We start from the raw sequence: 24763 nt of genomic DNA on the forward strand, positions 1-24763 counted from the left end.
TCAGTCAGAAAGCCCTCCTCCTCAGCATACTTCGGTCTCTTGTGACTACTACCCACTGGTTCGGAGAAGAGAGGAGGCTCAGACCCACCCTGTGTCCCCAGTGGGGAAGCATTCTCTGAGCAGAGCCTTCCTGGGACTAGAAATCCTCTGGTTCTCGGGGTGCCTGGCTGGCTCGGTTGGTAGAGCGTGTCTGCCTCTTGATCTTGGGGTTGTGAGTTCAAGCCTCACGTTGGGTATAGAGATTACTTAAAAATAAAATCTTTCAGAAAACAAAACCGGGGCACCTGGGTGGCTCAGTTGTTAAGCGTCTGCCTTCGGCTCAGGTCGTGATCCCAGGGTCCTGGGATCGAGCCCTGCATAGGGCTCCCTGCTCCGCGGGAAGCCTGTTTCTCCCTCTCCCACTCCCCCTGCTTGTGTTCCCTCTCTCGCTGTCTCTCTCTGTCAAATAAATAAATAAAATCTTTTAAAAAAATAAATAAAAAACAAAACAAAAAAAATCCCTAAGTAGAAGTCCTCTGGTTCTAAGTCCTCTGCTTTGCCTATCTCCTTGGGAGCTGGACAGTGAGGCAGGCACTCTAGGGCAGGGGACATGGTTATGGTGCTCCCAAAGAATGGACAAAATAAGCCAAAAAAGATCTGGGTTCCATGTGGTCGTACACATGCACCCCATCACCTCCCTGGCAAAATCTCTCCCTGTTCCTTGGGACACTCTGGTGTCTTCTCCTCTAAGACTCTGAACATCATGAAGAAAGAAGAGAGCTCACGGAGGGCTGACTCGCTTCTCACTGGACCCAGGGGACCCATTTCTAGACCAACTCAGACCCCACCTGAGGAGTGAGGTAGGAAGGATTGTGGAGGCACATGTGTCCCTAAGCCAGGAAATCAGTCCTGCCCTCTCTGTCCACTCTGACTTCCCTCCTCCCCCTACCCCTGAGACCTTACCACACATCCACTCACCCCTCCCTCTTCCTCCTCTCACCTGCTTGCCCAGGACACTTACGCAAATACGTCAATGACCTCTGGTTCAGGACCCGAATGCCAGCCAACAAAGGGGAAGGTTTTCCTCGTTTTACTCACACTGGTTCCCTGGTGCCCGGGAGAGTGCTTGCTCTGTAGAAGGTGCTCATTAAATATTTAACTACTTGTTGAATGAATACCCACTGAGCACTTTTATTTACTTTTCTCTAAATTAAATATTTACTGGGAAGGCTGATAGCCCCCACTTCATTCACTGATCCAACCAACATTTACTGACCTCTGACCATGTGCCAGGTGCATGGTGCATCATTATGACCCGCAGGAAACTCCCCACAGCCCAGAGAGGTGGGCTGAACTGCCAAGGTCACACAGCATTATCTGTGGTAGAAGAAGACCAGGCCCCAGGCTCCGTGGCCTCTGGAGTCCAGATCTCTTTCCATGACACCACAGGCTTGTGATCGCGAGGCAGGGCAGACTGGCAGCACAAAGCCAGCCCGGCGCCAGGCCGCAGAGCACTATGGGGCCCATTCTGAGGGACAGATGAACGCCTTGCAGCCAGCCAGCTGCTCTGGGTGGCAGGCCTGACCAGAGCCGGATGGCTTCTGAGGGTCACAGCTAGTGCGGGCTCCTCCAGGAGAGGGCGCCAGCGACTCGCACGGCCAGCGCCCTCCCTACCCAGGCCCACACACCGCTGAGCACACACATCATTGGATGTCCCCATTCCGGACACTCGGCCAGGAGATACACAAGCCATGTTCCAGGCCCTGTGCCAGGCCTTTTAAATAGTTAATATTCATTTTAATATTTAATATAATAATTTAAAGCCATCACAACAACCTAAGTCAGATCATGTAATTCCTCTGCTCAAAATCCTCCAAGATGACTTCCCGTTTTCACTAGGAATAAAAGTGCCATGGCCTACACGATGCTAGGCTATCTGGCCTGTGAGACCCATCTGACCTCATGTCTCTACCCTCCCCACCACTCCCGCCAGCCCCACTGGCCCCCTGGTTCTTCTCAGAGCCTACTGGGCACATTCCCCCCTCTGCCTGAAGCAGTCCTGTCCAGACATCTGTACCATTTGCTTCCTCAGTCCTTTAAGATTGGCTCAGTCATTCCCAGTGAGGCTCCAAACCACCCTATTAGAAAGTACAAGCCCCACCATGCTCCCATTTCCCTTGCCCTGCTCCATTTTTCCCACAGGGGCAGGAATCCTTGTCTATTTTGTTCACTGATACATCCCTACTGCCTAGAACAGTGGCGGGCACAGAGGAGGAACTCAAAAATGTTTGTTGAATGAATGAAGAAACCCTGAGTTGAGCTACCCCATTTTATAGATGAAGAGACTGAAGCTTAATGATGTTAAGTGACTTGCTCAAGACCACACAGTTCATGTATTCAACCAACCAACCAACCAACCAAGCTTTATAGACCACCTACTGCATGCATTCTGAGCAAATTGTTGAGGTCCAGTGCTGGATGGCTTTGGGTTATTGTTTTTCAAAATAGTCTCAGGGCACCTGGGTGGCTTAGCCGGTTGGGTGTCGGATTCTTGGTTTGGGCTCAGGTCATGATCTCAGGGTTCTGAGATCGAGCTCTGCCTCAGGTTCCATGCTCAGCAGGGAGTGTGCTTGAAGATTCTCACTTTTTGCCCTCCCCAACTCACGTGTGCACATGCTCTCTCTTTTAAATAAATAAATAAATCTTAAAAAAATTAAAAAACAAAATAGTCTCTTCCTCTGTTCTTGATGTTCCATCTGCTTGCGAAGCCTTCCCCCATATTTTTACCTTTTAGAATTACATTCACGTGTAAAACTTCAATTTATCATCAGTGGTTGCCAGGGGTTGGTGGAGGGGTTGTGGTTGACCACAAAGGGGATGTTCAGGCAAATATTTGGGGTGATGTTCTGTATGGTCCTGAGGTAGAAGATACACGATTCTCTGCATTTGTCAAAACCCGAAGAACTGAACAGCACAAAGAGTAAGTTTGAATGCATGCCAACAACAAAGAAATTTCATTCCTCAAGGCTTTTAATCCCCGTGGACATAATTCAGTGCTTCAGGGGTCTTTTCTGTAGCCTCTGCATTCACACACACAAGCACACTTTGACTCTGGTCTCTGCGAGTGAGGGTGGGGGATGAGGTGACATTGAGAGTATCTTTCTCCATCTCGGGATGACTCAGGGCTCCTCCTTTGGCTCCTCTCTGCCTTCCCAGGCTTCACCCCTCGGGGCTCAAGGTCAGGCTTAGGTCTCTCACCTGAACTTTTGTTTAGCTTTTTATTTTGAGATAAATGTAGATTCACACGGGGTTATAAGAAACAATACAGCTTTCCCCAATGGTTCCATCTTGCATCACTACAGTACAATATCACAACCAGCAAATTGCCATTAGTCCATCCACCTTCTTGAGATTTTACCAGTTTTACACACACTCATTAGTGTGTGTGCGTGTGTGTGTAATTCTATCTGTGCAATTTTATCACATATGTAGATTTGTGTGACCACCACCAGTCAGCGTATGGAAATGCTCCCTCACAAGTCTCACTTGAACTTTTATTTTTATTTTTTTTAAGCAGGCTCCACGCCCAGTGTGGAGCCCAAAGTGGGGCTTTAACTCATGACCCCGGGATCAGAACTTGAGCTGAGATCAAACGTCGGACGCTTAACCGACTGAACCACCTAGGCGCCCCTCACTTGAACTTTTAAAAGCGGTAACGTCTTATCTTGATGTTTGTCAAAGTGCAACCCCTAGAAGCATCAGAGTCACCCGGGGCCACTTACTAAATGTGCAGATTCCTGGACCCTTCCAGCCCTCCCTACACACCTGGGTCTATGGGGGGTGGGGCCTGAGTGTCTGCACTTTGACCAGGCACCATCCTTTGAGAACCACACTGTAACTGGCCTCCAAACTCCAGTTCACCCTCCGCACAGTGGCTGCCAAGAGGGATCCTTCTAAAACACAGCTCTGACCATGTTTGCCTGCTGCTTAACACCCTCCAGCGGTGCCCACTGCCATCAGACCTTAGCGAGCAAAACTACCACCTCCACTCACCCCGACCCCCTGCAGTTCAATCCATCCAAACTCCTCTGACTCTAGAACATGTCATCTACTTTCATCATGCTCTGATTTAGGTCATGCTGTTCCCTCTGCCTGGAATGTCCTTCCCACCTTTCTCTGCCTGTTGCAACCCTTGTTCCACTACCCATTTTTACAGATGAGAACCAGGAGGTTGAGAGAGGTTCGATATCACCCACCAAGTAAGGGCAGGGCCAGCTGGGAGCCCGAATCCACCCAACTCCCTGCTCCTAGGCTCCCAGTTCACCAGGCTGGCCTGGAGGCTGGGGGAGGTCACTGGTCTTTCTTCCTGGCTATCTGCTCGCCTCCACTTGGGCCTGCTTCTCCATCTGCCTCTCAGACATGTCCTCCAGGACCTCCTCTCCCTCTCCCCCAGCTGGGAATCAGAAGCCTGAGGAGAGGGTGGAAGGACAATGGGATTGAGCCCAGGGGTAACCCAACTCCAGACTCCTGAGTGGGCCGGGGGCCGGGGCACCCTAGGGGATGGGATCTGGAATAAGTCTTCAGGGACCCGTTGGAGCAGGGGGTTGGAGATAGGGGCTCCTGGAGAGTGGGAAGGAGCAGACTGGAGTCCAAGTCCCCTCCTCTGCTGCCCCCTCCCTCCACCGCTCACTCGCAACCCGAGCCGGGGGGCCTAAAAATAGCCCCCGAGGCGCAACCGCCGGCCGCCCTGGTGACCTTCTGGGTAACACAGGCCGAAGGCGGGCGGGCAGCAGGAAGGCAGGGCGCCGGGCCCCCCAGGACTCATCTCCCAGGGCATCCCCCCCACCCCCCGGGTGCCCCCGTGGCCGTCCGGTTCCAGAGACCCACCCCCTCCAGCCCAGCTCGCCGAGGCCATGCAGAAAGCCCGGGGCACGCGAGGCGGGGACGCGGGCACGAGGGCACCCCCCAGCCCGGGGGTGCCCCCCAAGCGAGCCAAGGTGGGGGCCGGCGGAGGGGCGCCCGCCTTCCTGCGGCCCCTGAAGGACACGGCGGTGTTGGCGGGCGGCGACGTGCAGCTGCGGGTGGTGGTGAGCGGGACGCCCCAACCCAGCCTCAGCTGGTTCCGGGACGGGCAGCCCCTGCCCCCGCCGGCCCCCGAGCCCAGCTGCCTGTGGCTGCGGAGCTGCGGGGCGCGGGACGCCGGCGTCTACAGCTGCAGGGCCCAGAACGAGCGGGGCCAGGCTTCCTGCGAGGCTGTTCTCACAGTGCTGGAGGTCGGAGGTAATGGGGAGGCGGGGGCGCGCCTGGTGGGGTGGGGTACTCAGAGCCGCAGTAGGGCTGCTGGGGGCGGGGGGCACATGGGAGGTCCGGGTTCATGCAGCCCTCTTCCCAGGTGCTCTGGCTTCTCAGCCGCGCTGACCCAGAGGTGCCAATCAAGAGGGAAGTGTGTGTTTGGGGAGGGGGGGAGGGGTGTCAAAGGAGGGAGGCTCCCCACAGGCAGGTCAGAGGTCAAGGGTCAGCATTTGGTAAGCAAAACCTGAGCCCCACTCAGGCCTCTCTGGGAATTCCACAGTGAAAGGCCTCCTCGTTTCCCTGGAGAGAGAGAGAAAAAATCGTCTGGGGAAAATCGCCTTTATCAGCTCCAATAACTTAGACTTGAGACACCTCACAGGGTTGCACACGTCTGAAAGAGGGGCGAGCTCGCCTGGTCCCACTGCAATATTGAGGGGTGGGTCGGAGCTCCTTGCAGGCCATTGCTGGGCACGTTGGTGTGACCAGCACCAGGCTGGTTGGAGGAAGCCAGTGGGTAGACAAGTATGAATAGGGTACAGAGCATCAGGAGGTGGAGCTAGGGCTGGGGGCTCCCCAGTGTGTATGAGAATCCATATGCAAGCCTGTGTGTGTGTGTGTGTGTGTGTGTGTGTGTGTGTGTGTACCTTCGCGGGCTGGGGAGGGGCCTGATGGTACAAACAGTTGAGGGATGGGGGTTTGTGGAGTTGGTCTGGAAAGCCAATGGGCCATGTCTGCCTGAGATTCAGAAGGCATGGAAGGGGGATGCTCAGGCTGGTGCTTGGGCCCCTGCCCACGTCAGGGCACGGTGCCGGGCTCATGTGTGAAGAGACAAATGATGATCTGAGGTAGATGAGAGGGGACCAAGATTGGGCCTGGCACTCAGGGTCCTGCTGGGCCCGGTATGGGGAGTCGGGCCCAGGCAGACTCTCCTTGGGTCAGTGTATGGGTTTCCTTTTTAATTTTCTCAGCCCCTAAGCCAGCCAGTTGTTCTCTAGGCCTCAGACAGAGCCTTGGGCTCACTGAGTCTTGAGAACCAAAATTCTGGGGAAGTAGGCTGCAGTTGGGGAGGTGGCAAAGAGCTTGGGGATCACTGAGTGTGTCCCAGGCATTTTCAAGAGGGAATTCTCACTCCAGCTGGGTGGTGCTGTATAGGAGTACATCCTTGTGGGCTGCGGAGAAGGCACAGGATGGAGGACCTCAGCAGCTGGAGGGGAAAGGGGGGCGTGGAGGTGCAGCAGAGATGGGGCACGGGCTCAGCCTCCGTCTGTCAGCACCTCCCCTCTCTCCCTTGTCCCACCCTGCTCACCGTCCTACAGTCTTCAGCGCTGGTTCCTTGGACTCCCTGTGGCCAAGCCTGGGGCAGAGTCAAGGCTGGCTTCTCTTGATTGGCTTTGTACTTGGCCAGGTACAGGCCATTGCAGCCTGGAGTCAGGGGAAGGGACCCATCCTGGCAGAGCTCTGAGCCGGGGAAGGATCAGACTCCTTGCGGATCTTAGCTCTGGTCCTCTCAGGGCAAAGGTAACTGAAAACAGAACATAAATCAAATCAAAGGGTATGATGGATTGGTAAGAATACAGTCTGGGGGAGAGAGATTTTATTTTATTTAAAAACAAATTTTATTCTTTTGAAGATTTTATTTATTTATTTGAGAGAGTACGAGCAGTGAGGGGAGGGGCAGAGGGACAAGCAAGGCTCCTCGCTGATCAGGAAGCCCAATGTGGGACTTGATCCCAGGACCCTGGAAATCACGACCTGAGCTGAAGGCAGACACTTAACCACTTCACCAACTGAGCCTTGAGCCGACGGAGCCACCCAGGGGCCCCAGGGAGAGAGATTTTAGGGAAGGATAAGGAAGCCCCGAGGAGTGCCATGTTTGTTTTGAGTTGACATGACCACAGAGAACCGCAGCTCCAAACGCATCCTTTTGCAGGCGAGGACACTGTGGTCCAGGACGGAGGAAGATCTGCCAGAAAACATGTTGCTAGTTATGGCCACCCCAAAATTAAGAACCCACCCCTCCTGGTTTCCACCCTACTCAAGGAATTCTGGAGGGAGGAGAGAGAAAAAGAAAGGGAGGGGAGCTGTCCATTGTATGGAGAGTAGCCCAGGCCTTCTTTCTGGGAGGAGCCCCCTAACCTGCTAGGTTCCCCCAAAGTGGGGAGAGTGACAGGAGACTAGGCCCCCTCCCCCCCAGCAGGGCTGTGTTTCCCCAGTCCCTCTATAAGCTGGTAGCACAGTCAGCAGGGCTGAATGCTGGCTGGGCATAGCTAGACAGAGGCCAGGAGGGCCGTCTCCAGGCTGCTCTGCTGGAACAGCATATTTGAGAGGTGTGGGCTAAGGAAAGGACCCTGGGTGTGGTGAGGACTGGATCTGGGGTCTTTTGACAGTCATGTTAACACAAGAAGAGGATTGCGCTGTGGCAAGTCACATTTGAGAACTTTCTACTGGTGAAATCTTTACCCCAAGACCAGTCTTGTAATTATTATTAATTGGTGACAATTCTTAGTAGTAATTTAAAATGTTATGAATGGCAGGTGATACACCATCACATCTTTTGATATATCATTTAAGTCCCATAGCAACCCTGGGGAAGCTGGTACAAAGGATTAAACGACATTTCTTGTTGTACAGATAGAAGGTGGCTGAGCAGGGATGGAAGGAGGTCTGTCCTGCTGCAGAGAACTATGTGCTTAACTACTACGCCCCTTCCACATGATTTGGGGGAGGGCAGGGCTTTGCTTTGGTGATGGTGGGGGACTGACTGCGTGAGCCTTGTTTCATCCTCCTCTTATTGCCCCTCCCCCCCAGTACTTGCCCAGTTCCGGGTCTTGGTCAGGGGCAGCTGGGCAAGCAGCTTAGCATTGCTCAGACTCACTCATGGAAAACTTTTTCAGTTGGGATCCACAGCAGGAGGGCTTCAGGGTTCTCGAGGAAGCCCAGCCGGGACCTGGCTGCAGAAGGAGGCAGCTTCCTGGCTGGGACTGCTGTCTGGCTCGGCAAGACAGGGTGATGCTAAGGTTCCTGGCACTCTCGAAGCCTCAGATGTTTGCTCAAGGATGGAGGGATATCGGCCTGGCTTGGGGAGGCCGGGGCCTTGAGAAGACAGGTGGGCAGCAGACTGGAGAGTCTGGAGGATGGGACATAGGAGGGTGGGATTTGGGGTACAGAAATGAAGAAAGCATAGGAATACTGAAGACAGCAGACATGCAGGCTCCTTGTAGAATCCTTAACATGGGTATAGCACCCCATTTCATTATTTAATCTTCTAAGCCCAGATTACTGTAGTGATGGTTACACATAGGAGAAAACTGGTTCCAAGAGGGAATTTACCTGAGGTCACATGGCTAATGAGGTGACAGAGCCAGATCTGTAGGGGTTCAGGTCCACGTTGCCTGTCCTTAGAAAGAGAAGCACAAAAAGACTAAGGCCAGGATTTGTCATCATTAACCATCTTTCTCCCGACCACATCCCCAAAGCCATCTTCTGGCCCAGTCTCCTAAGATAGGCGGGCATTCCTCTCTTTCAAAACATCAGGCTCCCACCTGTGTGGGCTGAGGAGCTATGTGCAATTCAAGTGACCAGAACAAGTGCCATCCTCAACGCTTGGGACATGTGTGGCTGAGGGGGGGGTGGGGGCCTAAAGGGCAGGGAGTAAGGAGGAGAGGGCACAGCTGAGAGAAGGGGCAAGCTGATAGTGCTCGCCATGTTAGTTGGACGTTTCATAGCCAGAGTCCGGAAGACTCTGGTTTCAATCCGAAGGGCCAAAGGTCAACAGATAGGCGTGAACCATGCTAGGGACTTCAGGGCATGGAGAGGAGAGGTTAGAGACAGGGAGAGAGGGCTTCAGGCAAGGAAAAGGTGGGGAATGCACCAGAGCCTGTGTTGAGGGATACTCTGCAGTTATTTTTTTCACCAGGAACTTGGAATATCTGGATGAAAAGCCAGGAGGAAACTAGTATGGAGTTGGGGATGGGTAGGGAAAGTGTTGCCGTCCATTCATGCCCAGTTCTCATCAGGGACTGCATGAGAGGGGGATCCCTCAAGTTCCTGTCCTCCTAGAGATCACATCCTAGTGAGGGGAGATAGACAACATGCAATAAACACAATAAGTAAGTAAAAATGTCACCATGTGTCAGAAATGCAGAGCAGGATAAGCAAAAGGGGGGGGGGGAAGGGAGAAATTGGACTTTCCAGGCAGGAAAGAGAGAAGGCAAAGAGGAGGGGAGTGGGTCCATCTGGCTCAGAGGAGGGTCTGTGTGAGAGATCAGGCATGGCATGATGAGATGGGTTTTCTCTGGAAGGGGGGGAAATAGCAGAGGGGCACAGCTGCCAGCCATGGAGGGGGAAAGAGGGCAATCTAGGGCCAGCTGGGGGTGGCCCACCCTGCTAGCATGCCCCAGGCCAGCCCTGTGGGGGTGAGCAGTGCAGACCCAGAGCAGGAACACAGAATCCCACAGGCCTGTTCTCGGCCCAGCTGTCCCGTCACTCACGCCCGCTGCCCATTGGTTATTTTTGCTATGGAATGTGCCAGCCCCTCGGATTCTCCTGGGGAACAGGGGCTCAAGTTACCCCCTCTCCTCACTCAGCTCCCCCATCTGTGAGTGGGTGTATTTGGGGGTGGGCAGGGAAAGGCCTGTGGGTGTCCAGGGTCCTCTGGCCAGGACCGATCTGGACACACACGTGTATGCTCTCAGTGCTCATCCCCATTCATGTGTCCAAATGTGCAACATTTGCCTTTGGGGGTCTGGGAAACAGGACTTCCTGTATGCACCCAGAATGTACAAGACACGACTTTAAACTTAAAAAAAAAAAAGGTCCATAAGCTCACATAACTTCAGAAGCCAGGTAAAAACTGATAGCAGTGAGTGGCACTACTTGTGTATGCTGGGATGGGGATTTGGATCTAGAGGACAGTAGAGACACAGAACCTGTGTGGCTTTGGCTAAGTAATAGGACATCTCTGAGCCTCAGTCACTTGTCAGTTAAATGGAGCCAGTTCAGTGTTCATAAGAGGTTGTTGTGAATGAGGGAACATTTGTAAAGTGCCTGGCACTTAGTAAATGCTCAAGAAACTTAGTTATAATGATTGTTGGAGGGGAGGGAGGGGAGAATTGAGTTTCCCCGTGGCAATGCGTGCACGGTGCAGAATGGGAGGAGGACAAAGAGAGTTTGGTGAGTATGCTCACCTGTGAGTGAGAAGGTGAGTCGTATTTGTGACTAATAGGAGTACCTCTGGGCACCTTAGCTGGTGTGTGTGTGTGTGTGTGTGTGTGCCAGGGGGCAGGGACAGAGGACCCACCATCAAGAAACTCTAGGGCCCTCTTTGGCTCTCCCGAGGAGCCTGGGGGTTTTCATAGTCTCGGTTCCTTTCAGCACGGAGCCCCCACCCACCAGGGCCCTTGCCCAGTGTGTGACCTAGGCGCCCCCACCCGGCGCTGTGGCCCTGCGGCGCGTTCGGGGCCGCGACGAGTTTGGTACTGCCTGGCACAGTGTAGTGTGCGCATGTTTGTGGAGTGAGCAAGTCGAGATGCGGCTGACCTTCCAGAGCGGCCCCGCGGGAGCCGAGTGGGGGTGGCGTGGAGGCCGCGTCTGGCTGCCAATGAGACGCTGGCCCCAACTCCCGTAGGGGCCGCTGCACCCCCTTCTGTGCCTCAGTTTCCCCATGTGCCCAGGGCCCAGGAGGCAGGTGCGGGGTGGGGGTACCCGGAGGCAGGAGAGCGCCGCCCCGGGGGTCGCAGGGGAGCAGGCCAGGGAAGGGGCGCCAGGTGGGGTGCAGGCCGGAGGGGGAGGGGCGGGCTCTGGGCGCCGCCGCCGCCGCCGCCGCTTTCCCCCCGCCCGGGCTCCCGCCGCCCCGCAGCTCCTTCCGCCACCGGCGCCGGCTCCCGCCCGCTCCCCCGCTCGCCCCCGGCCCCGCCTCCGACTCCGCCCCGCCCCCGCCCGTCCCCTCCTCGCCCGGCCGCCGGCGCGGCCCCCTCCCCCGCCATGAAGAAGCTGTGGGTGAAGAAGCGTTTCCAGGTGAGGGCTCCGGGGGCGGGCGGCGCCGGGAGGGGGCGGGAAGGGCTGGGCGCCCCAAGGGAGGGCGGGTCACCGCGGCCGGGCCCCGGGGGAGGGGGCGCCGGGGCCGCGCCCGCCCCACCCCGCCGCGGGGGGCAGCGGCCGGGCGCGCTCCGGGGGGCTCCCCGGCCTGTGGCAGAGCGCGTCGGCCCCTCCCCGCGCCGAGGGGCAGACCGCCCCCCCCGCCCCCCTCCCAGGCCCAGTCGTCCGCAATCCCCCGCGACCCCCCGGGGAGGCCCCCGCCACAGCTTCGGCGCGTGGAGTGCCCACTGGGTTCTTTGCCTCCTGGTCTCCCCTCGTCTCCGTCCAACTCCGGCCTCCCGCCCCGGCTTTCCCCAGCCCCCCAGTCTGGAGCCTTCCATCTTCCCGAGCTCCTGGAAGCCACGCACAGGGATCCGCGCCGAGCTCAATAAATTCCCCAAGCCCTCCCCTGTCCTCGGCGTACCCAGGCCTCCTTCCTGCATTCGTGAGGCTCTGGCCCTTGGGGGACCTTGCCCTTTGCTCCCCCATCATCCTCCCTGCCCGCTTGACACCTATTTAAGGTATCTGTCCTCCCACCCCCCCCCACCCCCAGCAGGAATCTGTGTCCTCGTCCCTCCAGTCATCCAAGCATCCCCCACCCCCATCTCTTCTTTTACGTCAGTCAGCCTCCTATCTTGTCTCCTAGCTTCTATCTCTGGGGAGTCGCTCAGGTCCCCAGTCCTGAGAGCCTCTGTCCCCGGACTCCCAGCATTTGACCCGCAGCTTTGCTGTCCTCTCTCTTCTTCCTCCTCTGCTCCTCCCCAGAGCCTAGCTGGGTAGCCCGGAGCTCCTGCTAGGAGGGCTGAAAGGCAGGGAAGAGTGGAGACATTTCCTCCGGGGGAAGCTGGCAGCTCTTTCCGTGACCCTCCTACCCCTCCCCAAGCCCCTGGAATGAGTTTCTGTTTAATATAGAGGTTTAGATGGGAGGTAAGGGACAGCAGGAGTGAGCTTTCCTCTCAACAACTCATTCTGGCTTTTCTCTTTCAGAAAACCGGCCACTCCCGCCGGGCCTTTGGCCGACTCACCCATGGTGCGTGGACCACAGGCTCCCTGCTCTGGCCCATGCCCACTCCTTCTCTTGGTCCATGTTGCTTCATGCCTCATGCCCAGGCCCTGAAGACAGCCCATGAGATGTGGGATCCCCCAAAACACATCCATACCCACTCAAGGAGGTGCCCTGTACCCTGCAGCTGTGGGGTGAAGGGGTGGGGGGAGAATCTCACTAGCACATCCCACCATGGGCCTCGGCTCAGGGCGCTCCATCTGTGGGGCCAAGTGGGGATGAGCTCACTGTCATGCTTCGGCATCCGGCATATGGCTCCTGCTTGTCATGGCACTCATAGAGAAACTGAGGCACAGAACCAGTTAGAATCTTGGACAGTTAAAAATATGCCCAGGAAACTTGGCTTGTAGCCTAATCACTGGGCACTTTTGAGAACCATTCAGCAGTAGAAGAACAGGATCAGGAAGAGCATACCTGTCACATCCATGATGCAGAACAGGTCGGGTGGGGGGGATTGGTTTGCAAGGAAGGGTCAAAGCACAATGCAAATCTTTTTTAAGAGAGGGTGGGCTTGACCCCTAATGGGGGGCCTGGGTCTGTGAGTGGGCGGAGCACAAGCAGGTGTGTGTGTGTGCGTGTGTGCGCGTGGCCGGTGGCAGCACCAGTAAGAGTGCCGAAGGTAGAGAATCACTGAGGTAGTTGGAATAACCAGTCAAAGCCTGTGCGCCCCCCCAGCTGGGCACAGTGGGAGCCTGCAGGCTGTCAGGATGAGAGATGCTCTGCCCATTCCAGGTGTCTCCCTTCCCCTGCCCATCGCCACAGGGCATTTCTGGGCACTGGGCACCCTCATGCCCCCTCTGTCCTGCCTACCCACCATGCCCTGCCCCACAAAAGCTCTGATAACAGTCTGTCCATGTCTCTCTCCTGCTGCTCCTATGGAAGCGAAGTTTTCCGCTCCTGCAGAAAGCAAAGTTACGGTAGGAAACTGGCTCCTGCCCTAGCCCTCCACTCCCCCTTCCTCCCTGCCCGACCCTGGCCTCTCCTCACCCTGCCTCAGCTGCACCCTGATGTGTTCCGGCTGGTTTGGGGTGGAGGACAGGCTGGCCCTGCGGTTGGTCGAGTGCCCTGACAGTACAACTCTGAGGTGACTCCCCTTTGTTCCTGGGGTATCGGAACCCAAAATTTAGAGCCTTGGAACCTAGGATCTTGTTATTTGGGGGCTGCACAGGAGATATGCTGTCACTGACAGGTGACGATGGGGAGGGCTGAGACCCTGGTAATCCAGCAAGGGGCTGGGAGGGGCGGTGGCAGGTGGCCTCGAGGGCCAAGGAGGCAGGCGTGAGTCGCCAGGGGCTCGGAGGTGAAGCCACAGGACTGGCCTGAGCAGCCCAGCATGGGCGTGGGGACGAGCGGGGTAAGAGAGGGGAGAAGATAGGTGTGGCAGCCCCGCCATGGGTAAGATGGAGCCTGCTGCGGGGGAGGCGGGAGGAGACACAGGGAAGAGTTGGAGTCAGAGGGAGGAGGGCCCTGCCCACACAGACCCCTTCTTCTCTAGACTCCGAGACGGGCGAGGATGACATCAGCGATGTGCAGGGGACCCAGCGCCTGGAGCTTCGGGATGACGGGGACTTCAGCACCCCCACGGGTGAGCTATCTGGGCTGCTCCAAGAGCAGGCAGGCGGGCTTCCCCCAGGAGGTGCCCGGGCTTCACCGTGCTCCTTTCTCTAGGGGGCTCCGACACCCTGGTGGGCACCTCCCTGGACACACCCCCGACCTCCGTGACAGGCACGTCAGAGGAGCAAGTGAGCTGGTGGGGCAGCGGGCAGACGGTCTTGGAGCAGGAAGCGGGCAGCAGGGGTGGCTCCCGCCGCCTCCCGGGCAGCCCAAGGCAAGCACAGGCAACCGGGGCCGGGCCACGGCACCTGGGGGTGGAGCCGCTGGTGCGGGCGTCTCGAGCTAATCTGGTGGGCGCAAGCTGGGGGTCAGAGGATAGCCTTTCGGTGGCGAGTGACCTGTATGGCAGCGCATTCAGTCTGTACAGAGGACGGGCGCTCTCCATCCACGTGTAAGTAATGGCCTCACCCGGGCCCGCGCTCTTCCGCCTCACCATGCCGTCCCGCACTGCCCCTCACCGCTCCGTCAGCCTCTCTCCCCTGCACCATCCGTCCCTCTGTGCACCTCACCGCCCCTGCTGCCACCCTGGCCCTGGCTACCTACTCTGTCCTCCCACACCGCATCCTCCCTCCTTCTGTGCCGTCACCACCCACAGCCTCCTGCTCCCACCTGTGCCATCGCCATGGTCTCGTGGACCCCTCTGTCCCTTCCTCATCCCCTCCAAGATCTCCACTTTCCCAGGGGCCCTCTCCCACCTTGCCCATTCAGGCTGCAGTTGTCCCCAGGATTCCCCGCCCCCCCCCCCCAGGGCCCCCTCCGTGCCTGCTGTCTCAGCAGCTGCTGCCTTTTCTTCTCTCTGCACATTCCTGTTCCCATGTGGGCCTTTTTCTGGGAGGAACGGAACCTTTCTGCAAGGCAGCTCCCGGGAGAGCAGGAGAGCAAGGGAGCATGAGCGTGGCCGGGAGAGAGAAGAGAGTGAGGTGGTCAGGGAGTAGATGGGGCCAGGGGCCTGGGAAAGCAGGAGGATGTGGGCTGTGTGGGAGGCAGGGGCGGGCAGGGAGGGCTGGAGTCAGGGGGCTGGGGTGGAGGCAGAGGGCTGGGACTGGTGCAGGCTCGGAGCACGTGAGGACCTGGTGGGACATGCCTGTGCAGGGGTGGGGCGGGGCGGTGGTGAAGGTTGTCCTGGCAGGGGGTGGCGAGGAGCCTGAGCGGAGCGGAGGTGTTGGAGTGAGGCTTCGGAGCCGTTTTTTGGAGATTTGGGGGCTGGCAGATACAGGAGGGAGTGCTATAGTAGAAGAGGGGAGTGGCTGATGATGGAGGTATTGGGGGGACATTTGGGGAGCTGAGAGGGACCTAACTTGTGATGGGTATGGGTGTGTGTGGGGGGGACCGTCATGGAGGAGAGAGAAGGAGCCTGGTGGGGGAGGCTGTTTTGAAGGTGGTTGGGGTGGCTAGTGGTAGGCAGGGGAGAGGTCTGGGGCAGGGGAGGCTCCCTGGCTTTATGTGGTTGGTATGAACCAGGCGCTCCTGAGCCCTGGACTTGCCTTTTCCTTCCCTGCCTTCCTTTGCCAGGCCTCAGCCTGAGCCTGGAGTTGCTATGGCAACTTCTGAGGAACCCATTTCCTTAGTGATGTCTGTGGTACAGAGGCGGGCCTAGCGCTCAGAACTGCCGGCAAGAGGCCTCCTCTGCTGTCCCCGATTTCTCTCAGATTTCTCTAGGAGCCTTAACCCAGTTCCCAGAAGCCATTCCTCGGGGACTCTGCTGTCCTTCCCACAGGGTAGACTCTGCCTCCCCGCAGGTGGCTGGCTGAGGTTCTGTTCCCTCAGGGCACGGTGGATTGCCATTCCGCACCTCACCCCTCTCCCCCCCCCCGCCCCGAGTCAGAGGTGGGGCCTGTGGGGGGGGGGCTGGCTGCCCCAGGTAGTCCAAAACAGCCTTCCACTCAGGCACCCCTAGAACTTCTGCTGTGGCCAGTACCCTATTTCTCGTCCCTTCCGTGCCCTCAGAATCCTAGACATTTGGAGGGAATAAGGGCTCAGGAGTCAGACTGCCTGGGTTTCAGTCCTGGCACCAGCCATTTCCTAGCCGTGTCACCTTGGTGAGGCACTTTACCTCTTAAGCCTCAGTTTCTTCATCTGTAAATGGAGACAGCTGCTAGCTCAGAGGACTGTTGTGAGGATGACAGGAGTGAATGCATTTTAAGCCTTTAGTACGGGCCTGGCCCCCAGTAAGGATTCAGTGAGCCATTTCCTGAGTTTTTATTAAGCTCTCTCTAATGTGTCAGGTATGATGTTAATATCTCAGATTCCTTTCCTTGCTTGATGTGTCCCCCAAGAGTCCAGAGGGAGGATACTGAGGCCCAGCTCTTGGGCAGCAAAGCTCTGTGGTGAGAGGGGTACTCTGAGCTGACCAGCTCCTTCCCTCTTCCTCTTCTCCCACACCCCTTCTTCAGGCCCACGCAGTAGTTATTTCTGAGCTGAGTTATTCCTGAGCATACCCCTTTGGGGAGCTTCTGTGCTGGGGGGGGTGGGGGTGGGGCAGAGGTGGCAGGGTGGTTTCAAAGGACTCAAGGTAATTTTCCCAGAGGCAGGACAAAGTCAAAGGCCTGTGGTAGGGGCACTTGATCAAAGGGAAGGGGAACCTGACTCTTCTAGTCTCCCACCCCAGGGACCTCAGCTGCCACCTGCTGTGTTCGCTGGTGAGGCACCTCAGGGGCTAGGTGGTCCCTGAGATAGGGCATCGCTCCCAGAAGGCTAGTGCCTATTCTTCTAGGGGCACTCCTGCTGAGGATGGGCAGGGCTGTGGGGGCCAGCTGGGGGCAGGAATGAGTGGGAGGCTGCATTCCTGAGAGGGCCCCGCCCCATCCAACCCTCCTGCCTTTCCTCACCACTTCATCCTTTGGGTCCTAAGCTCATTCTTTTCTCTCTCACCGCTCCGTTCTGTTTCTGCTGTTTCCCAGCTTCCGGGGCTGGGGGGAGGGGGCTGGCCAGAGCCCCAGGGGCTGAGTCTGCACTTGGGCCCAGCCACCAGCCCAGTTTTCTGGTGCCAGGGCTGCCAACCTCTCCCCAGCACCTGCTCTGGCTGTTCCTTCCTTGGGGGGGGGAGAGGGTCTGACCCATGTCACCCCCAAGCCTTCCCAGCATGCCCCACCGTCCAATTCCTATCACGAGCTGAAGGTCTAGGAGGGGAGACCCCTAAATCTTCTACCCCTCTTCGTCTTGGTTCTGCAGCAGTGTCCCTCAGAGCGGCTTGCACAGGGAGGAGCCTGATCTTCAGCCTCAGCCGGCCAGTGAAGCCCCTCGTCGCCCCGCGCTACCGCCTCCCTCCAAATCCGCACTGCTGCCCCCACCGTCCCCTCGGGTGGGTAAGCGGACCCCGCCGGGACTCAGCGCCCAGCCCCCGGTCACCCCCACATCGCCCCACCGGCGCACTCAGGAGCCCGTGCTGCCCGAGGACGCCACCGCCGAAGAGAAGCGAGGGAAAAAGTCCAAGTCGTCGGGGCCCTCGCTGGCGGGCACGGCGGAGTCCCGGCCCCAGACGCCACTGAGCGAGGCCTCGGGCCGCCTGTCGGCACTGGGCCGCTCGCCCAGGCTGGTGCGCGCGGGCTCCCGCATCCTGGACAAGCTGCAGTTTTTCGAGGAGCGACGGCGCAGCCTGGAGCGCAGCGACTCACCGCCGGCGCCCCTGCGGCCATGGGTGCCCCTGCGCAAGGCGCGCTCACTGGAGCAGCCCAAGTCCGAGGGCGGAGCGCCCTGGGGCACACTCGGGGCCTCGCAGGAGGAGCTGCGGGCCCAGGGCAGCGTGGCCGAGCGGCGCCGCCTCTTCCAGCAGAAGGCGGCCTCGCTGGACGAGCGCACGCGGCAGCGCAGCGCGGCCTCCGACCTCGAGCTGCGCTTCGCTCAGGAGCTGGGCCGCATCCGTCGCTCCACGTCGCGGGAGGAGCTGGTGCGCTCGCACGAGTCTCTGCGCACCACGCTGCAGCGCGCCCCGTCCCCTCGAGAGCCTGGCGAGCCCCCGCTCTTCTCCCGGCCCTCCACCCCCAAGACCCCTCCGGCCGAGAGCCCCGCCACCGCCGCCTCGCCGCCCCCTCCGAGCGTCGCGGGGAAGCCCGGGGACGAGCAGGGGAGGCCCAGGAGCCGCGGGCCGGCGGGCAGGACGGAGCTGGGGGAAGGCCCGCAGCAGGAGGTTAGGCGCCGGGACCAGTTCCCGCTGACCCGGGGCAGAGCCATCCAGGAGTGCCGGAGCCCCGTGCCGCCCCCTGCCGCCACCGATCCCCCTGAGGCCAGGACGAGAGCACCCCCGGGTCGGAAGCGGGAGCCCCCAGCGCAGGCCGTGCGCTTCCTGCCCTGGGCCATGCCAGGCCAGGAGAGCGCTGCTGTGCCTCAGACCTTGGAGAAGAACAGGGCGGGGCCTGAGGCTGAGAAGAGGCTGCGCAGAGGGCCGGAGGAGGATGGTCCTTGGGGGGCCTGGGACCGCCGAGGTGCCCGCAGCCAGGGCAGAGGTCGTCGGGCCCGGCCCACCTCGCCTGAGCTGGGTAAGGCCTCGGGGAGGGCCGAGAAGTTGCTGAGAGCTGGGTGGGAGGGTGTTTGGGGAGAGCTGTGGGGCAGTTGCGAGGGTGTGGTTTCACAGGGAAGCTACAGACCCAGGTTCCAGTTGAGTGGAGGATTGTGAAGGTCCTTGTGTTAGAACCTGCCTGCTGGTGAGGCAGCGAGCGAGTGTGTTTTGGTGGAGGCTGAGTGGAGCCGTGAGCAAAGAAAGGTGCCCAGATGCCTGTGTAGGTGCCCTGGGTCCACTGGGCTGCTGGGTCGAGGATCTAACCGTGGTGGAAGGCAGTGGTGGAAACCTAAGGAGCCCCTCCAAACTCCACTGCTCTGTGTGGGAAGAGACGGAAACCCATCTCAGTAAATAATGTCAGGTCCCGGGTAGAGGCGAGCTTTGGTCCAGCTCGGCTTCCATCCTGGGACTATCCCCTGACCCATCCGTAGCCACGAAGATCGGACCCAGTCTTTCAAGCTAGCCTCTCTCCCATCCTTGAGTCCTTGTATGGCTGAGCTGACTGTGGGCACATGCCAGCCTGAGTGTCATCTCCTAGTCCTCCTGTGGATGGTGGCCACCATCCAGAATGCCCGTGCTCCTAGTTCTGCTCACCCTGAACACCAGCCTGGGGTCCACTCCTGGATGGAGGCAGAGGAAGCCATCCTCGGTTTGCTCCCACCCCTTGCTGCTTCCCAGGCCAGATGCCTCTGCTCACTGCACCCAGGACACCTGGTCAGGGTCTCTTTCATTGCGCTTACCACCTTGGATTTTTCATCATCAGAATTACTTTATTTTTCACTTAAGGATTACCATCTTAAAGTTTTTAAAGATAATTAGGTACCTGCCCATCATCCTTTTAGCTCCATACAGGCACTGTGTGTCCCGGGCGCTTAGGGGCGTTATTTTATTTAAATTTGTATGCCAGCTCTGCAAGAGGTTGGGTGTTATTTATCAGCTTCATCTTACAGATAACAAAACAGAGGCACAGAGAGGTTATCTAATTTGTCCAAGGTTATGGAGCTAGAAAACAGCGTAATTGGGATCCTCACTGCTCCTTTGGCTACCTACCAGACTGTACCTTGTCTAGCTTGTAGAAGGTCAGAGTTTGAAAGTACCCAGAGGGATCCACTACTGTGGAGCTTCAGGATATCTTTGTATGCACGAGCTTCCTGTGAGCACTTCTTAGGTCTTGCCATCTCCCTGGTACTCATACAGAGCTTAGCGTGCGGTAGGTGCAGTGCTACTGTTTGGTGGATGGACGGGATCAAAGCTGATTCATGAGGCTCTCAGACGGCTACCGGGACCCACCCGCTGCTCCCTCTTTTGAATCCGGGGGCATCACTAATTTGACAGTTTACCCCATGTTGCCCTGTGACGGCGGTATTATTTCTTAGGGCTTGGGTTGCTGTTTGCTTGTATTGTCTGTTTGGAAGCTGGTAATATCGGTGCTACCGCTAAGAGCACTTGCATGAAACAGGGCCTGATCTACCCTCCGCGGTGACTGATTTGTATAGACACGCACAACACAGTCCGGGCCTTCCTCCAGAAACCACAGTGACTGTGGCTGAAGTTGAGAAGCCAAACTAATGTAGAGTCTTGGCTGCCCTGTCCTGTTTGAGAACGCCCCACCCCCACCCCGTCTTTTCTTCCCTGTCTCAGGACATTCAGGAGAGAGACCCCTTGATCCCCCAACCCCGACCTTCTAGAAGCCCTTCTCCCTGGGTTTGGCTTTCTAAGATCCGAGGATGCCATTATCCACTCTCCCCCTGAGTCATCCCCACAGGGACCGTGTCCCCTTACCCTGTCACCCATGTCTCCGGCAGAGTCTTCGGATGACTCGTATGTGTCCGCTGGAGAAGAGCCCCTCGAGGCCCCTGTGTTCGAGATCCCCCTGCAGAATGTGGTGGCGGCCCCAGGGGCAGATGTGCTGCTCAAGTGTATCATCACTGCCAATCCCCCACCCCAAGGTGAGCTCCAGGGCTGGGCCCAGGCTATGGTTGAGACACAGAGAGGGGGAGGTAGGGGAGGAGGGACATCTGCTCCATGGGGCTGGCCCGACCCCTGTGTGTGCGTTACGGGAGATTTCTCAGAATCCCCCGGGAGAGGGGAGGGCAGACCTGGGCTTCTGTGAATGGGGCAGGCTGGGGCGGGGGCAGGGGAGTCCTCAGGATTCCCTAGGGTGGGGAGCAGAGTGGTTTGGGCTCTGTGTGGCGTGAGGGGAGATTTGCCCCAGTGGACCGCTGTGGGCCATGGCAACCAGTCACACGGCTCCTTCCCCACAGTGTCCTGGCAGAAGGATGGGTCTCCTCTGCGCAGTGATGGCCGCCTTCTCATCCGGGCTGAGGGCGAGCGGCATACCCTGCTGCTCCGGGAGGCCCGGGCGGCTGATGCCGGGAGTTACACAGCCACCGCCACCAACGAGCTGGGTCAGGCCAGCTGTGCCGCTGCGCTGGCCGTGAAACCTGGTAGGGAGCCTGTGGGCCCCGGGTCCCGGGTGGGATGAGCAGTGACCCGTCCCACTCCCGAGCCTAGAGCTCAGGCTCTCGGCCCGCGTGCACCGTCCGTTCTCATGTGTCGGCTGCTCTGCTGGAAGCATTCCAAGTGGCCCGGCCTCGGAGTGGGGGCCAGATTCCCAAAGGCACACCCCAGGCTGGCCAATTCATGAAGTCACTGAAATTTGTCTTCACGCATCCTCTAAATGCCATCCTCCCTTGGCATTTCCCTGAAAATGGTCCTGTGGGGAAGGCAAATTCTCCTTGAGTCTCCGAGAAAAAGAATCTCCCAACTCAAAGAGCTTAAAAGCCATCAGGAGCCTTCTGAGGTCATTTCCTCTAGAAGGGTACCCCTCCCCACACCCAGTAAAAAGGATGCTTTTAAGTTCCACAACCCTTCCCCACTCCCTTGGTCCTTCTGTTGAACCCAAAGCCCTAAAGAGAAGGTAGCTGAGAGCACCTCTCTGGAGATGGCTGTGATTGAGGCTGCCTTGCTTTCTATTTTTACGAGAGCCCTCACTTGGTGTTGGACTACTTCCTTTGGGTGTAAGCCCAGTTTCTTTCAGGTTCAGGGTAGGGCTGGACTGGTGTCAGTGTGCATGGCTAGTTCTGCCCATTCAGGTTGCTGGGCCTGACGGTGTGCTGATCCTGGGCAGTGGGGGCGGGGGAGGTGAGGCTGGGTAGGGGGGTTCTAGAAGGAAAAGACACAGACTCAGCCCGCAAGGATATTAGCTCTGGGTCATCAAGATAGATCAGAGAACCTAAGTTGGAGGACAGTGCAGGGCAGAGGAGCATCAAGCAGTGGGTCAGTGTTATGGGGTGCTGGATTGAGAGGCGTGGGGGCCCTGAAGGACATTGGGATGTAGAGAGGCAGCAGAAGGGGCTGGGTGTGCCTGGACCGGGAGCAGCCCACGCTGTTCCATCCCTTTCTCTCACTGGACAGGATAGGAGGTTACAGAGCCTGTCTTGCTGTGGGCCCAGGACTTCTGTACCTTCACGATAAGGGTGATTTTGGTGGTATCTCCCCTGAGCCCCAGTCCTGCCTTTGATCCTTTTGTTTGTACCCATCTGGCTTTGCAGAACAGCAGGCCTTCATCTTCTGTAGCTTACATACCCCTCCCAGGAGCCTGTGTTTTAGTCTTTCTCCTTTTCCTCGCCCCTCCCACCACGCTGAATCATGCCGTCCCTCCAGACATGCTTCCGTCCTTCCATCACCTCTGGGATCTGGCTTGTGACTCAGCTCCCAGCTTTCCTCAGGGGGCCTGGGGCTGGCTCCAGGACTCTGGTCAATACCTGGCTTGGGCTGAGATTTGGCAAGGAGGATGGGGGGGGTGCCCCGATACTGGCTTGTGGCCATTTGGGAGCCTTTTAAGGTTGGGAAGGAGGCTTGGGGCAAGGCAGTTGTCCGCACTTGACTGGGAGCTCTGTTTGTCGTACCAAACCTCCCTGCCTTTCAGTTTCTTCATTTGTATAATTTATTCTACCATCCTCACGAACAAAAGCAAACGTGTGAATGGGCTTTATGTCAAGCTGTAGACAAATGTTAGCTGTTAGCCTTATTAAGGGGTGCTGTTGTGCCCAGGTTTCCATGAGGCTCCAGAAAGCTGCCTTTTCCTTTTCTGCCCATTCTTCAGACTGTGTCTTAGGGACTCCTCCCCTGCACTTGCCAGGCCTCGGCCCCAGCTCCTCCATATTTCCCAGCCTCTGGGCCCTCAGCCCATCATGGCATGTCTGTGCCTTCCCCCCCAGCCCACCCTGGGGAGCCAGAAAGGCTTCATCGCATTAGTCAGTGGCACTGGGCTTTGCCCCCAGAGAACAGCCCCCATAAGTCATGCTGACTCGGCCCCAGGACTCTCTTGGCGGAAGCAGACTTTCTTCCCCTACAAGGCACTGTTTGGTCCTGAGCGGCTGGACAAGGGCCAGTGGACCTGGAGAGCAGTGGAGTGGGCGGAACCAGGGGGTGGCACAGACATTTGGCAAGGGCGGGGGTCTCGGGCCTGGACTGTGTGCAGAGTTGGGGGGGGCTAAGAAGGGGTGTCAGGCAGTGTGGCTGCAGGCAGGGGGCAGGCAGGAAGGGGGGGCAGCCAGCTGAGGGAGAGAGTGTCTGATAGGAAGAGGCCTCCTGGAACCACCTCCCTTTCTTGTTCCTTTTTTTTTTTTTAAAGATTTTATTTATTTACTTGACAGAGAGAGACACAGCGAGAGAGGGAACACAAGCAGGGGGGAGTGGGAGAGGGAGAAGTAGGCTTCTTGCTGAGCAGGGAGCCCGATGCAGGGCTTGATCCCAGGACCCTGGGATCATGACCTGAGCCGAAGGCAGACGCTTAACAACTGAGCCACCCAGGTATCCCCCCTTTCTTGTTCCTTAATCCCCCACCCTAGAGCCCTGAAAACCAGGGCTGACTGCACAGTGCCCTCTTGGGGTGCCCACCCCCAAAGGGCCTGCTTTGGAGAGCCCACAGATCTCAGTTCCTGGTTGGGAACCATACCCATTACACCATTACTCAGGCGCTGTGGTTTGAGGGCAGGGTCTGGTTCTCATCACCCCCCAGCCCCAGGCCCCTTCCAGCCTGCTCCAGCCAGCCCACTGAGTACTTCCGCTGAGGCCACAGTCGTTCTCCCAAAGGGTGTGTGTGTACTGGGGCAGGTGGTTGGGGAGTATGAGAGGTATGTTTACCTGAAGCTGAGCATTCTTAGCTGCCCGCATCTGTCACACAAGCATTTACTGATACAGCCTGGCTGCCAAGTTCTACATCTCTCCGGAGAGTGTCCTTTCACACCTCTCCTCTTATTTGAGCTACATCACCCCATATCTATCCCTTGGAGAAGGACATGATAGGTGGTAATATTCCCATTTTACAGATAGGAAGACAGAAACATGGAGAATGAAGTGACATGGAACTAGCCCAAGGCCAGCAACCTTTACTGAGCACTTACAATCTGCCTAGGGACGTTGTAAGCAACAGGTGATTTTGGGTGCTGGAAATACTCACTTGTGAAGCAAATAAGCTTAGGTGGATGACGGATGAAAAGAACATGAGTAGTTAGCATCTAGTGAGTACTTCCTACATACCAGGCCCTGTGTTGATTGGGTTACCATATTTACTCTTGCCCTGGGTGGTAAGTTCTGTTATTATGCCCACATTACGCATGAGGGAGCTGAGACCTGGAAAGCTTCAGCGAATTGCTCTAGAGAAATGCTGATCAGTAGAACTTTCTGCCATGAGGGAAATGTTCCATATGTGCCCAGTCCAGTATGGTAGCCACTAGCTACGTGTGGCTGTTGAGCTCCTGAAACGTGGCTAGTGTGACCAAGGAACTGGATTTTTTTTTTTTATTTCCATTTTAATGAATACGCGTGTAAGTAGTCTCAGGTGGCTAGTGCCTACCCTGTTGGGGTGCTCAGCTCTAGGAGCAGAGGGCCAGTTGGGGGCCGATCATGATGTGAAGCCCTGTCCCTGGGTCTCCCAAACCTCCACTCCTTACTATCCCCTTCCCTGCTACTTGGAAGAGTTTCAGGGTTAAGGAAGAATTGTGCTCATGAGCTCACTCTGGGTGGCCGGGGGTGGGGGAGTAGAGGGGGAGGGAGGCAGAGACTGCCGATGCCCTCTGTGGGTGGGTCCTTCCTCTCTGGACTCGCCATCTCCACTGTGGCTGTGATCCTGCTTTGTCTCCCTGCATGACTGGTGGGAGCACATTTGGCTCACCTCCACCTTGGGCCCTGACAGGAGGCCCTTTGGGTGCTGGTCAGGAGGAAGGGGGATATCGGAG

The 24763-nt window shown here is 57.6% G+C and overlaps 1 protein-coding gene and 1 long non-coding RNA gene across 13 annotated transcripts in view; one reads left to right on the top strand and one right to left on the bottom strand.

Moving 5' to 3' along the window:
* Positions 1-6898: 6898 nt before the first annotated feature.
* LOC118529921 (uncharacterized) lies at positions 6899-14918 on the bottom strand. 5 transcript variants are annotated; one of them, XR_013447379.1, is made up of 4 exons: positions 14786-14918; positions 8602-8668; positions 8147-8398; positions 6899-7234 (listed from the first exon to the last, which is right to left on the bottom strand). It is a non-coding gene; the product is annotated as an uncharacterized LOC118529921 (long non-coding RNA). The 5 variants fall into 5 exon arrangements; XR_004914389.2 differs by lacking the exon at positions 14786-14918 and adding an exon at positions 11964-12098; XR_004914391.2 differs by lacking the exon at positions 14786-14918 and adding an exon at positions 11946-12092.
* The window catches only part of SPEG (striated muscle enriched protein kinase), a 48867-nt gene continuing 35328 nt past the window's right edge, over positions 11225-24763 (top strand). For 3 of the 8 annotated variants that reach the window (XR_013447378.1, XM_036082955.2, XM_078071347.1), the window contains exons 1-8: positions 11225-11286; positions 12334-12376; positions 13297-13326; positions 13905-13994; positions 14078-14414; positions 17195-18498; positions 20324-20467; positions 20783-20965. Coding sequence is in view for 7 of the 8 variants with exons in the window: in XM_036082955.2 (XP_035938848.2) it covers positions 11254-11286; positions 12334-12376; positions 13297-13326; positions 13905-13994; positions 14078-14414; positions 17195-18498; positions 20324-20467; positions 20783-20965 (2164 nt within the window). In the remaining variant the exon portion in view is untranslated. Of the gene's footprint in view, positions 11287-12333; positions 12377-13296; positions 13327-13747; positions 13805-13904; positions 13995-14077; positions 14415-14788; positions 14944-17194; positions 18499-20323; positions 20468-20782; positions 20966-24763 lie in introns of those variants that run through there. The other 5 variants (XM_078071345.1, XM_036082956.2, XM_078071346.1 and 2 more) reach the window with 5 other exon arrangements.

Source organism: Halichoerus grypus, chromosome 4 (genome assembly GCF_964656455.1).
Source record: "Halichoerus grypus chromosome 4, mHalGry1.hap1.1, whole genome shotgun sequence".
NCBI lineage: Eukaryota > Metazoa > Chordata > Mammalia > Carnivora > Phocidae > Halichoerus > Halichoerus grypus.